General features: G+C 41.0%; 2 protein-coding genes and 1 non-coding gene across 8 annotated transcripts in view; 2 read left to right on the forward strand and 1 right to left on the reverse strand.

Annotated features, from left to right (window-relative positions):
- Positions 1 to 703: 703 nt before the first annotated feature.
- Positions 704 to 776, reverse strand: trnaf-gaa. The gene has a single exon. It is a non-coding gene; the product is annotated as a tRNA-Phe (tRNA).
- Position 777: 1 nt separating this feature from the next.
- LOC111232639 (heparan-sulfate 6-O-sulfotransferase 2-like) lies at positions 778 to 3792 on the forward strand. The gene is made up of 2 exons (XM_022760244.1): positions 778 to 1917; positions 2400 to 3792. The coding sequence occupies exons 1-2, from the start codon at positions 1337 to 1339 to the stop codon at positions 3226 to 3228; spliced, it is 1410 nt and encodes a 469-aa protein (XP_022615965.1). The 5' UTR covers positions 778 to 1336; the 3' UTR covers positions 3229 to 3792.
- A 1171-nt stretch (positions 3793 to 4963) lies between these two features.
- LOC111232641 (muscleblind-like protein 3) overlaps positions 4964 to 13372 on the forward strand; it is a 28517-nt gene continuing 20108 nt past the window's right edge. For 3 of the 6 annotated variants that reach the window (XM_022760250.1, XM_022760251.1, XM_022760248.1), the window contains exon 1: positions 5163 to 5434. The gene's annotated coding sequence lies outside the window, so the exon portion shown is untranslated. Of the gene's footprint in view, positions 5053 to 5162; positions 5435 to 12990; positions 13082 to 13303; positions 13365 to 13372 lie in introns of those variants that run through there. The other 3 variants (XM_022760245.1, XM_022760246.1, XM_022760247.1) reach the window with 3 other exon arrangements.

Consider the following 13372-nt stretch of genomic DNA (forward strand, 5'->3'; position numbering starts at 1 on the left):
AAAAAGTCAGCTGAGAAGTAAGGAATAGTGGATTGAATTGAATTGTTAACAACCTGTCAATTGATGGATTTTTTAATAGATTATATTACTTTATGTTAGGTTAATATGATTTGTATTTATTAATACAAATGCACATAACTGTGCAATTTACATGGCCTTTGGTCAGTTTATTACATAATAATTTGTTCATAGTGTTGCTTGTGATGGCTTTACAGTTTGTTGGGTTTTTTGCAATCACTAACATGCATTTCTCGGTACTGAGTTCACTTTTTTAGAGCAGTCAGCACTACAGAGGTCAATGTGGACTTAACTGTGGATCACTTTTCATTGCTTTGATACAAAATGCATTGAATGATCAATGTGAATTTTTTTCTCACCCAAGTCAACCACAACCAAAACACAACACAAAATTACTATACACTAGATTGCAATTTGTTACATTCTGGTACATCTATATCAAAAGAGAAATAGAAAATAAAAATGCAGAAACCTATCTACCTGTTTTCAATACATGATGACGTTTAATGTTTAAAGATTTCCCCTGTACTATCATATTTTTTTATGTATTCATTTCGAAAACCAGTTTCTCTACATGTTCATCTACCAAAACTGTATCTATTCATCTGTCTGCTTATAATTTGTCTAATTAAACGATTTAACGACAGTTGATCTCAAAAACATGATATTTGTTTCGAAACGAAAATGCCGAAACCCGGGATCGAACCAGGGACCTTTAGATCTTCAGTCTAACGCTCTCCCAACTGAGCTATTTCGGCGGTGACCACATGAAGATGGACATACCAGATTTAATTACACACTAAAACTGACAACAACTGTGAATAATAGTTTTTAGTAATTAACAGGCGCATAAATGGTGACAAAGCCCTAGCCGGTAATTGGGGTAACTTTGTGTCTCTATGGCTCTTGGTCGGCAGGACGTTACCCTACATGATGACGTAACTTCACACCCACATTCAGCGAGCGCAGAGGCTGATGGGAAGAAAGGTCAAGAATCACAAGCTGTTGAAGACACGGATCTAGTGCTGCGACAAAGATTATCTAATACTCCAGGTGAAACTAGTCTGTTATTTTAAATGAGACCTGTACGCTTTGCTGCTAACAATACAGCAAAATTACAATACGCTATCGCACGGTTCTGTGTGACTCGCCGCCGATACAGCACTCTGGCTCAATAGCTAACGTTAGCTGGCTAGCAGCTGCATTGTTATTGTTTTCGCTTTATTTGGGGGCAGTATATACACACCTCACAGAGGTTCCTCAGCCGAGACAGGGGCCTGGACTACCTGAGTGATGGTTTTCTGTCCGTCCCGGGACAATGGATGAGAAATCCAGCAGCAGCAGCAGCCACCACCGGCTTCTCATCGTCCTACTCATGGCGTTGCTCTTTGGCGTCATGATGATCCAGTACGTGTGTCCGAGCAGGTCTGAGTGCCAGATGCTGCACCAGCTGGGATCCTGGTTGAAGGTCGGTGGTACAACTGGTTCCCACAGCAGTGGCAATGAAGTCCAAGATGGGCTCTTAAAGGATCCGTACATTGCAGAAGACGGCGCTCTGGTCCGCTTTGTCCCTCGCTTCAACTTCACCAAAGCCGATTTAAATCGTGTTGTAGACTTCAACATCAAAGGGGATGATGTTATAGTTTTTCTGCACATTCAAAAAACAGGTGGCACGACGTTTGGTCGACACCTGGTGCGGAATATTCAGCTGGAGAGGCCGTGTGAGTGCCACGCAGGTCAGAAGAAATGTACCTGTTACCGGCCAGGTAAAAAGGAAACCTGGCTCTTTTCACGTTTCTCCACCGGCTGGAGCTGCGGGCTTCATGCGGACTGGACTGAGCTAACCAGTTGTGTCCCGTCACGCATGGACTCACGAGAGGCTCCTAAGAACCTGCCCAGGTTGGTGACTTCACATTTCTCTTAATAATGATTATGTAACTGCACAAATGTATAGAATGCAGGGATGTGACAAGGTGTAAACTAAAATGTAATACAAGTCAAAACGTTTGTGGAACAGTTTACCCTGGCCCGTTTGACCTGGTTTTAACACGATCTCTGAGTAGAGAGATTTTTTTTTTTAAATCTACATAAAAATTGTGTGTGTGTATTATGTCAACTTGAACCTACTACACAAGTGCTCCTCCACACAGCAAATAAACAGTTCACATAATTGCAGGACTTCTCAGTTTCTTTTTGTAATTTTTGCCAAATCAGAACCAACTGAATATGAATCAGTTTCTAGTATTTAACACCTCCTTCTCTGCTTAGTCTACCTATTAAATAATTGAAAAGAACATTGAACGCATAAATTGCAATGACTTAGTTCAGTTTAGTTACTTACTTACTTTATTGCAGGCCTAACGTCCTCTTTTTCTTTCCAGAAGGAACTATTATTATATAACCATCTTAAGAGACCCGGTGTCACGCTACTTGAGCGAGTGGCGTCATGTGCAGCGTGGTGCCACATGGAAAGCCTCCTTACATGTGTGTGATGGACGTTCACCAACACTGTCTGAGCTACCAAGCTGCTACTCAGGAGACGACTGGTCAGGTTGCTCCCTGCAGGAGTTCATGGACTGCCCCTACAACCTGGCCAACAACCGGCAGACCCGCATGCTGGCTGACCTCAGCCTGGTGGGGTGCTACAACGTCTCTGGTACGAGTGAGGAAGAGCGGTGGGCAGTACTTCTGGAGAGTGCTAAACGTAACCTTCGGGGAATGGCCTTCTTTGGGCTAACTGAGTACCAGCGTAAGACCCAGTACCTGTTTGAGCGAACCTTCAACTTGGAGTTCATTGCACCCTTCACACAGCTCAATGGCACACGTGCCTCCAGTGTTGACGTACCTCCTGAGACGCAACACAGAATCCGCCAGCTAAACCAGTGGGACGTAGAGCTATATGAGTACGCCCGTGACCTTTTCCTGCAGCGTTTCCAGGTGGCGAGGCAGCAGGAGCGCAGGCAGGCCAGAGAGAGGCGGCAGCAGGAGAGGAGGCGGCTCCGTGGACGGCTCACAACAAAGCAAGGGAGGCAGCTGAAGCCCACAGAAACACCTCATCAACATGACAGCCACTCTGTAGTAACTGAGGAGCAGCAGAGGGAGAAGGCTGGTGAAGACAGTGTGGAGTCAGAAATGCTTCTCCCAGAGTGGTGGGATCTGGATGAGAATAGTACCATTGAGGACTATATGGACAATGTGGAACAGTGGTAGTTACGGGAACAAGCAGTAGGGTCTTAATACTAAGTGTGCCAAGTTCTGCCTTGTCTGTTGTTAATTAATCCAAGTTAATTTTAGTATTTGCCTTCCACTATGATTTTTGTCACTATGAACTGTTTTAAAATGACACATTTATTTATTGATACCAATTGTATTTCTTTGCCTCAACTGACATTCATAATGGATACATTTTCTTGACAAGAAGAAAGGCTGCTCTAGTTACCTGTTATCTCATACCTTTTAGTGTTCACACAAGCCTTCTAGATTGTTCTCTTGGCTTTTAAACACATCTGAAAACTTGTGATGTAGCTTGAAATGAGGGTAAATAATTTTCTTTGTCAAAAGGAACAATGTGACACTTGTTTCTATTTAAAATATGCTACTGTTTGTGATTAACAATCTATATGTTTGCCAGATTGTTGTCTTGTATGAAATATGTACATTTTGAAATGTACCTGTGTTTTTAAGTGTCTCTTAAGTTACAGAGGAGAATGGAATTTTCATAGATACCTCAATGTGTTGCATTAACTGCTAATGTTGTAAAATTACTGAATGTGTCCCAAGTCTTTATATAAAATCCTTTTACATTTACCGAACTGCTGTTCTATTCTTGCCACACAGATATCTTCTTATTGTAAATATTCTTTTGTCTGATCATTTGCAGAAAAGACTGCAAGCTTTTGTGTTGCACTTGCAAGCCTCTGGAACACCAGCAGGGAGTGCTGAAGTACTTTTAATGAAATCTAAAGTTACTGAATGGGGATACTGAGGTGATAGTTGACATCACAGCTTATTCTTAAATTTGGTTGGGTAGGATTTGAACCATTTATCAGTCTGATCCTCAAAGGATTTAATAGAGGGATCAGATTTGACAGCTGCGCCTAAATTTTGAAGAATTATTCTGCAATGTAGTGAAAATGCTTAAAATTTTATAGAGGTTATTGGATTGTTAATGGCTGGGATTATTTTATCAGTAGAGTTGTATTGCCAGAAATGGTTGAAGGATTAGAACATTTTATATATGGTCTTAATTGTCTACATTATACTAAAATATGAAAACTAAATTTCAGTCGATGTTTAAATTGGGATTACAGCATGAGAAAAGTGAATCGTGTACAGATTTGTTAAACATTTTTTGGTCACAATTAGAAATTGATGTTATTAACCAGTAATAGAGCCATTGATTATAGCTTTAAACCCTCTACACAATAAATTAGAAAGTGGTACTCATTGTCCAAATTGTCAAAGAAGTGATTGCTGGTTTTATTGTGAAAAACCATACGGCGACCGGAAATACTGAGTCGGTATAAAAGCAACGTCCTAGCATCAGGTAGAATAACTAAAGAGCGCTCCTGTACTGTCATATTTTGACTGACATTTAAATGTAAATACTATGTACTGATTTAATGTGTGTTATGTTTTAAAGTGTTAAAAGATCGAGAAACACAGACACCCCCGTCTTTGTTTACATGTATTCTGAACGGTTGCTGAAATGTTCAATAAGGCGGACGTTAAGTTTTAATTTTGAATGTTAGTTAACGTTAGCTGTTGCAAAACGCTAACTTTAACGGGTCATTTTAGCCCAACCGCTATCCTGATGCAACGCCTTTAAGTTAAATCTTTAAAACGGCAGCACGTACTTTGACTAACATAATGGCTGAATCTTTTGGCTCTCGTTTGTTCTACCAGGTTGGCACAAGGCGACATATTATGTATATATACCTCATAAGCTGTACCCACCTGCGACGTCTTCACGGCAGCCTACCTTTTTGTCGTGACTCTCATTTCCACCAATGCTAATGATGTTATCTTATAAACGTAAGCAAACACACACGCCCTCTCTGCCAACTCCTCCCTCACCATTTTGCCCTGCCTCTGATTTTTTTTGAATCTGTCATTCTGCTGTGTTGCAGCCGAGCATATTTAGTTGCAGCTAACATTTCAGCTGCAAGCTAGACCCCTCGCCTCTTTCTTTCTTTCAGTTCGCGACGGCAACACGTTTTTCTTACCTGCTACGATTTTATTATGTCTAGCTAGCGATAACGCGCTTTTTCTTTTTCTTCTTTCACTTCCAGGTAATGCTGAGTGTACACTAGACCAGCAACGCGCCTTTGTGGAAAATAACCACCAAATAAACATTTTAACCGACGTTCATTTAGGAGAAAACATTTGAGTCTCAATCCGATTGGACTACAAACAGGTAAGAGGCTGAGCACGTCTGGCGCAGTTGACTTTGCAGCAATATTAATGCTACCTGACGCATTTAAATAACTAAGGTTAGCCGTGAATTTTATATTTCATCCATATCAGTTAAAATGCTTCTTACAGTCTGCCTGTTGCGCAGAAGCTCAAAGCCGCCTTTGTTATTCTTAATAAGGGCGTAATTGTTGTGTTACACATAGGCAAAACTGTAACAGTATTCACATTTAACATGCACTGGGCAGGTCTGCTGAGAGCTGGCGGCCATGCTCTGTAAAGATGTAAATAATGCTGAAGCAGCTGTCATATTTTAGTCTGGTATCTGCACACGAGGTTTTGATTGAATGCAATATTTTTTGGATTTTATTGGATGGCTTTTGATATCATGCCAGAGAGTGAAGAGCAAAAAAAATCTATGTTAAATTACTTTCTGGGTCACTCAGTTCACTGTAATAGTGGGTTTAAATCTATTAAGTGAGGGGCACTTGCAGCTTGCCTCCTGGTTATCTATGTATGTGTGCAGGATTTTGCAGACAATATTAATGCATGTGTGCAATCAGTGCAGGAGTTTGAGTTTTGTCCTTGGTTTACCTTTAAGGGGTCAGACACTCGAGCCACCATGCTGTGTTGTCACTACTTGCCGACACACATTGTATGCATCTACAGTGGATGTATTGCCAACATCTTGTCTTAGTTAACAATACAGCCAGTCAAGACAAGTTCACACTCCCTCCAGGCTGTGGACTCACCACCAGTGTAGCTTGTTTTTCTTTACTTAATATAAACACAGATAAACTGACACACACTCACACTATAGTTATGAGGACACTTGTTGGCATAATACGTACCCCAAACTATTACCCCAACCGTAGTCTAGACCTAATGCCAACCTTATTCTTAAAACCAAATCTTAACCCTAAAACAGCCATTTTAAGTTGTGAGAATTTGCCAGAATGTCTTAGGAATTACAAAATGTCCTCACAAAAATGGGTTTGAACTAAAATTTGTCCACACAACCATAGAAAGACGTGTATACACATACACAAACAGACACAAGCAAACAGTCATATTTCCCGCATAACCTGTTTTCATTTCCCCTCTGACACAGACAACTACCTGGGACGCTCCATATTTTATGGTACAAATAAAACCATTCACTAACAATGTAGCAGCAATAACAAATCAAAAATATTTAGCTGACAATGCATTATTGGCTCAGCTATAATATGTACTGCTTTTCCACACAGTTGACTTTCATTATTTCACTACAGGGATGTGAAACCCCCAGCTGAAACCAGTATTACAGCAAGTAAAATGAATTCTACACTTCATTCAGTCTTTTCTAAAGTAAAACTGTTAAGTGCAACACCCAAGTTATGCTGCATCATTCTAAGTATTCATGCTTTGTGTAGTTTATATGGTCCTGTATGATGGAATAGGCTTGTTGTATGCTTGCTTGAATGGGAGCTGTGGTGCTTTAATGAGCTGAAAGGATTATTGATACTTAACCTAATTACTTTGCTCCCTCCCTTCAGGCTGCTGGCTTTCACTCTCACTGTGATTTATGGTTCTTTCACCTTGTGCTTTTTAATCAATCACCTGGTCATTGATGTTATCCTGTTTCGCACTTGACCTTGTCACAGCTCTCAAAAGAGTTGTCTGTTTAGTGAACTGTAGCACATCAGCGATCAGAGTTGTGTTTTCACAACTTCAGTATTCGTTATTAAACTACCTGTGCTTCTAAAAATGGAATTCACCAGACTTTTGGGAATGGGGAAACTCCATATTAAAAAAATATTCCCACAGGAAACACCACAGATTCTCGTGTGAAACCAAACTGACACAAAGATCTGAGCTCAAGTGTTTTTCCCAGTGTGTAAATACTAAAATCCCTCACTGGCTTTCCTCAGTCTGTGAAAACTGAAGTCCACAGTTTTAGGGTCCTTTTGTCCTCTCTGGAGACCCACTGTATAAGCCTATAACACTTCACATTCCCATTTTACACATTGGCACAATAATCTAAAACAATTCACCAAGTCTAACAGTAGAGCAAGCTTAAATTTCTAGACATTGACATTTCAACTTGTTTCAGTGCTTGAAATTCAATTGAATTTTCTACTTTTTTTCAGCACTTTCACTTGAGCTGATACTTCCCCTAAAGCCAGTGCTCACACTTAAACTTACACTGTCAGCTCTTCCATTTTAACTGTCATGTCAATATAATACTTCCAGTGTTTGCATTTAGGCTTTCGCTTCAGCCCAAATAAAATCAGTATCTCAACTATTTCAAATATTTCAACTGCAAATGTTAATTTTTCTCAAATTTTCCAGCAAAAGTGAGGTGTTAACCCATAATGCCTCACATTCCCGATTAATACAGAGCAGTTCACAAGTTCACCAGTAGAGCAATCTTAAATTTCTACGTAACATTTAAACTTGCTTTTAATTCAGCTGAAGGGTTAACTCTTCTCGGCATTTTCACTCCAGCTAATGTCAAATTCACCCAGGACTCATGTCATTTCAACTTTTTAAAACACAGTAATTGTATTTCACTTACCACTTCCAACATTTCAGCAATTTCAAGTGTTTCTAGTTTTTTGTAGCGAGCACACTTCCTGTATTACCCTGTAACACTTTACATTCCCATTTATTGCATTTGCTCATTGCTCTTAATTTAGAGGAATTCAAAATAAATGCGACAGCAGAGCAAGCTAAAACTTCAAAACCACCAAAACTGCCATCGGCCACTGGCAGATAATCACACAAGGCACTTAAAATATCCCCCTGCCTATAGAATGATTGTGCAAAAGAAAGGACTAAAAAAAAAGATCCAAAATTAGAAATAAAAGGGATATATTTTCCTCACAAGTGTTATTGTGTAACCCTGCCTTCCACTGAATGCATGTCTGACACTTTCCAGTTTTATTGGTATAAAGCTGTCTGTTAGTGTGAGCAGATAAGGTGCAGGGCAGTCTGTCTAGGTGGCATACAGCCTACTCACCAGCCATAATGCAGACGTCAGAGCTCTGGTGAAGGTTACACGGTCGGTAGCCCTTTGGTGCACTGTGTTTGATGAGGGACGCAGTGCGCTGGAGTCAACAGCAGCCAGACCCATCTGTCCTCCTATACTTTCCCACATCCTGTTCCACCCACATGTTGACCCCCACCTACTGACTACTGACTGCTGGAGCCCCTCTTCTCCCTGCAGACACCTGGAAGACAGGCAGCAGCATAAGGGCTGTTATAACTAGGGCAGTCTATATTTATTCATCATTCTGCATCCCTGCATTTGACTGTTTACTGTAAAGGTCGTACAAGTTCAAGTAGACCAAAATTATGTACAGAATGTAGACTCTTTAATACAGCTGGATTTAAGATTAAGTGGGAATTAAATATAAAGTTTTCAAGCAAAAATGTGAAAGTTCTTCTGGTTCTAGCCTCTGAAATGTGAGGATTTGCTACATTTACTTTATGATTTATCATGTGATATTAGATTTGATATCTTGATTTTGAGATCTTGGTCAGATGAAAGAAGCAACTTGGATTCATTAAAGTGGGCTCTGAGAAATGCTGACCAGACATTATGAGTAATTGATTCATCAAGAAATAATGAGAATATTTATCAGTACTGACAAAAATCTGCAACAATTTTGGTATTTTGGATTAATTGTTTTCATTCATTGATTAAGTGTTTTCTTTAAGCAAAAATAACAAACATTCACTGGTTCCAGCTTCTCCAATGGGAGGATTTGCTGCTTTTCTTTGTCATATATCACAGTAAACTGAATATTTTGAGGTTTTGGACAGCTGGTTGATTGAACAAGATATTTGAATACATCTCCTTGAGCTTATAATAGAAAATTAGAACAGGCACTTTTATATTAATATTATTAATATATTAATTGTTAATTTACTATCCTAACAACATATCTAAAGCTTATTTTCATGCTTTCTTTTATATATTTTGCTTTTACTTATGTGCTTTAATCCATTCATCAGACTTGCAAGTTACTGAGATAGCGGTGTTGTGTGGGCTGCAACTGCACAGTAATGCAGCCTCAAGCATGTGGCATCAAAACCTTGTCTTTTGAACAGTTCTTGGTCAATATTTAGCTGTAAGAGTTCTTCAAGCAAAACTTCTACATCTTTCTTTTTTTTCACTCCTATCATTTCTTCGTCTGCACCTTAATTAGTTGCTCCTCAGCTGTTTGCTAAGGTCTGTTTGCTGGCCTCCTATGCTTGATCTCTGCTGTGGTAGGTAGTGGTTGCAATATTTCAGCTTGGCAGTAAATGTCTGAAGGATCTTTTTTTCTAAAGAGTGCTATCTTTAAAAAAAAGACTGCTGATGACAGCACATAAAACATAAAATAAATGCAATTAGGCATATTGTTCTTAATACACACATTTCATGTGACTGTTTTGGTACATTTTGGGAAACTGTAACTATATTTGTTGGGTTTTTTAAAAGTTTGTGACATCTTCAAAGACGGTCATCTGTATGTTTTTTATCCTGAACCCTGAATGTTAGGTAACTATGCAATGTACTGTTGGATTGACCCCTGGTGGTTATATTTGCCTTCTGCTGGTGCTGAATCATTTATCAACTAATGACAGATTAGTCACAAGGTGTACTTTCACAGTGGAGTCATCAAAACTCTTGGTGGGCTGCCTGCTTTTTAAACACGCTCGAGTCATGGCTCTATGGATGTCGGTCTGTCAGTCTGCTTTGGTCTAGATTGAAATATCTCAGCAACTTTCAAATGGATTGCCATGAAATTTTCATTGTCCTCAGACATTTTAATCCCAATGACCCTTATGACCCCCTGACTTTTCATCTAGCGCCACCGTGATATCCTGTGGAATATCTACTCGATAGACTGGCACAAAATTTGGTACATTCATAACATTCATGGTTCCCAGGTGTTGAATCACATCGACTTTGGTGATCTTCAGACGGTTCCTCTTGTGCTAGCATGCAGTTCATATTTTTGTTTTTTAATTTTTGCATTTATTGAAGCTTGATTGACGAGAATATAGATAAGTTAGATACGATAGATAAGTTACACAAGTTAACTATGTGTCAGAGCATATTTTAGCCCATACAAAACTCCCTACATGTCCAAATAAGGATATTCTTCATGGGACCACAGCACCTATCCATACATGTGTGAAGATTCTGTTGGGTACCAAATCCTCAACATTGAATCATGTTCCCCTAAGACACGTTGCATATTTCATGCAATACTCTACCAAGGTAGCCTATCCTGGAGCTGGAGGGCCCCTGTGTTATGACTGTTCACTCCCTCTCCCGGAGGCTCGGTCCATCATATCTTTATGACCTTGGTTGCTCATAGCAACTGCTTCTGTGGACTGGGCCAGCTTGACTCTATCAGTGTCTTCACGGCTATCCATGAGACAGACAATGAACTATTGCTTTTAGGGCTTACTTGTAAGTGACCTGTGAAAACGTTGCCTAATACTACTACTACTACTACTACTACTACTAAAGACCTAAGAGAAGGAAAAATTCCTTAACAGCTACGAAATTTGGTACACACATTCATGACTCCCTCAGGATGAACTGTAATAACTTTGATGATCCCCTGGCTTTTCCTCTAGAGTCACCATCGGATCAAAATTGGATTATGTCCAGTACTTTGGTTTATGACCAAATACCTGCAAAACACATGACATTCCCATCAGCTTCAGCCGTATTTTTCTGTTCTAATTAGCAAATATTTGCATGTTAACACACAAAACATCAGCATGTTGGCATGCTGACATTCATATTTTGCCAAAAGTGCTTAAGTATAGTCGATAGTCAATCCTTAGTACGAACTTTGTACTGTGAGTCATCTGTCCATATTCATGTCCCTACATTTCTGCATTCGGGAATAAAGAGGCTGCAACCACTTATGAGTAACTAATTAATAAAAACGTATTTGCTGTCTTGTCTGAATGTCTGATCTACTTAATTACTTATAGCTCTCACAGGTCGCTCTGTCTGTTCATGAACATGTTGTAACAAACACAACCCCCAAGTAGGCATGTCACATTTAACCTACTTACACATTATGCCATGGCATGATTTCTCTATTTTTAACTGTCCCCATTGTCTTCCAGTAGCCGTAAAGGCCCTGATAGAGGCCAGAGGCAAAAGCTAACAAGGAAAAGCTTGGTTAAACAGTTGGTGAAATTTTCCAGGAGGGTGAAACTCCTGGAAAGCATGTATCAGTGATAGGTCATTGCTGTGCATATTCAAAGGTACAGGATGCAGTATAAACTGGAATGGCTTTGGAGGAGAGCCAGTTCTGCTGCGTAGCTTTCCAAGAATGGTTGTAATGGCAACTGTGCGCCATTTGGTGTCTGGTGTGGCAATAGCGAGGAGAGGAAGTGTGGAGCGTTGCTGAGGAGCATTTTGATGATGCGGGTTGCATATTGCTGAGCTGCGTCGTCAGGGCGTGCGTAAGCAAGAGCGCTTGACACTGATGTGGTCGTGAATGCAGGACAGGCAAAGCTGCAGGAGGAGTGCTTGTCTCGTCCCCCCAGAGAAAAGTTTCTATCGATCTGTAGGTAGGCTGGGAGGAGGAGGAGGAGGAGGAGGCATAATGGTTAAGCAAGCAAAGCAGTTGCTGTACCTGCTCATCTCTCATTCCTGCCTCTTTTTTTGGGGTTGGGATGTGTCTTTGTTCTTGTGTTTGAAGGTGGGTGTATCAATTCAGTTCCCACCTCCCCCTTATCCCTCCTTCTCCCACTCCACTGCAGTGTGCTCCTACTGGGCTGTCTAGCTGCATGCTCTCATATACACACACACACACACACTCGTTCCCTCACACTCTCCCCCCCGTCGCTTCCTCCGTCTGTGTCTGCCGCCATCAGACACAGGGACTGATAATATCTGCTCCAACCCCCCTCTCCTCCTCCTATTTTTTTGTACTCCTCCTCTCCTGCATCTCGCCTATTGTTTATTCACTTTGTGCATTCATGTACTACCATGTATCATAAAGGGTAGCCCTCCTTTCTCTTTAATATCTCTCATGTCCAAAATGCAGTTTGGACTTTGCCTTCCCCTGGGAAGCTAAATTGTAGTTTCTCCTCTGTGTGTATCTTTATTGAGCCACCTCACTGATTGTTATCTGTATTCAGTTAGTGTCCGGACACGTCACTCTGCTCCCTCACAGCACGCGTCTTCCTTGCATCACACTGCAGTATAATCCACTGATTGAATAAGACATAACTTACTCCTCCTTGTCTGTGAGGAGACAAAGCTGTTTGGAGTCAGCTCAGAGTTGTTGTACAGTTTGAATATTACCATGTGGCTCAGCCATGACTGTGCTGTACCAGTGAAAAAAGCCTGGGAGGAACAAGGACGGGCTCTGTGGAGGGAGGAGCTGCTGTGGAAACTGCCCTGTCATTGGTTGGTGATGTGTACTGCCTGTCTGCAAAAGTTTTCCCGATTGGCTGTTGCTCTGCATTGAGCACAGCAGCTGCAGTTGTGAAGAACTACCTCTTCTCTTTCCACCCTGTCTCTCTCTTTCCTGCTTCTTCCCTTCACATTAATAACTGTCTGGGAATCACTGGTGTCGACCACACGTGCCACTTCAAGGACACCGCTTTTCACAGTATATTGCAGCATGATTCATATCAAGTTAGTCAATTACTTTCTGCTTCGTGGACCTCAGGGGAGTTGAAGTGACGTCTCTGTCCTGCCTGCAATCTCCCTCCATCCCCTCTCTCCCTCTCCCTCTCTCTCTCTTGTATCACTTAATCAAGACATAGCTTGCCCTTTGCCGTTCATTGCTGCCTCCCTCCCTCCCGTATGCTCTGCTCCCGTATTTGTTTGTCCTCGCTTTATTCTCTTTGGCGCTTTCCCTTCCACCCTCCTGCCTCGTGGTCCTCATCACCCTCCGTTTAAACAAGCTCCACACGAGGTTGTAGC

Source organism: Seriola dumerili, unplaced genomic scaffold, assembly GCF_002260705.1.
Source record: "Seriola dumerili isolate Sdu_G_001 unplaced genomic scaffold, Sdu_1.0 BDQW01000331.1, whole genome shotgun sequence".
NCBI classification, from domain to species: Eukaryota; Metazoa; Chordata; class Actinopteri; order Carangiformes; family Carangidae; genus Seriola; species Seriola dumerili.

Coding starts and splice junctions, on each gene's coding strand:
- LOC111232639 (XM_022760244.1), top strand. CDS start 1,337: ATGGATGAGAAATCCAGCAGCAGCAGCAGCCACCACCGGCTTCTCATC. Junction 1,918..2,399: donor GCTCCTAAGAACCTGCCCAG/GTTGGTGACTTC, acceptor TTTTCTTTCCAG/AAGGAACTATTATTATATAA.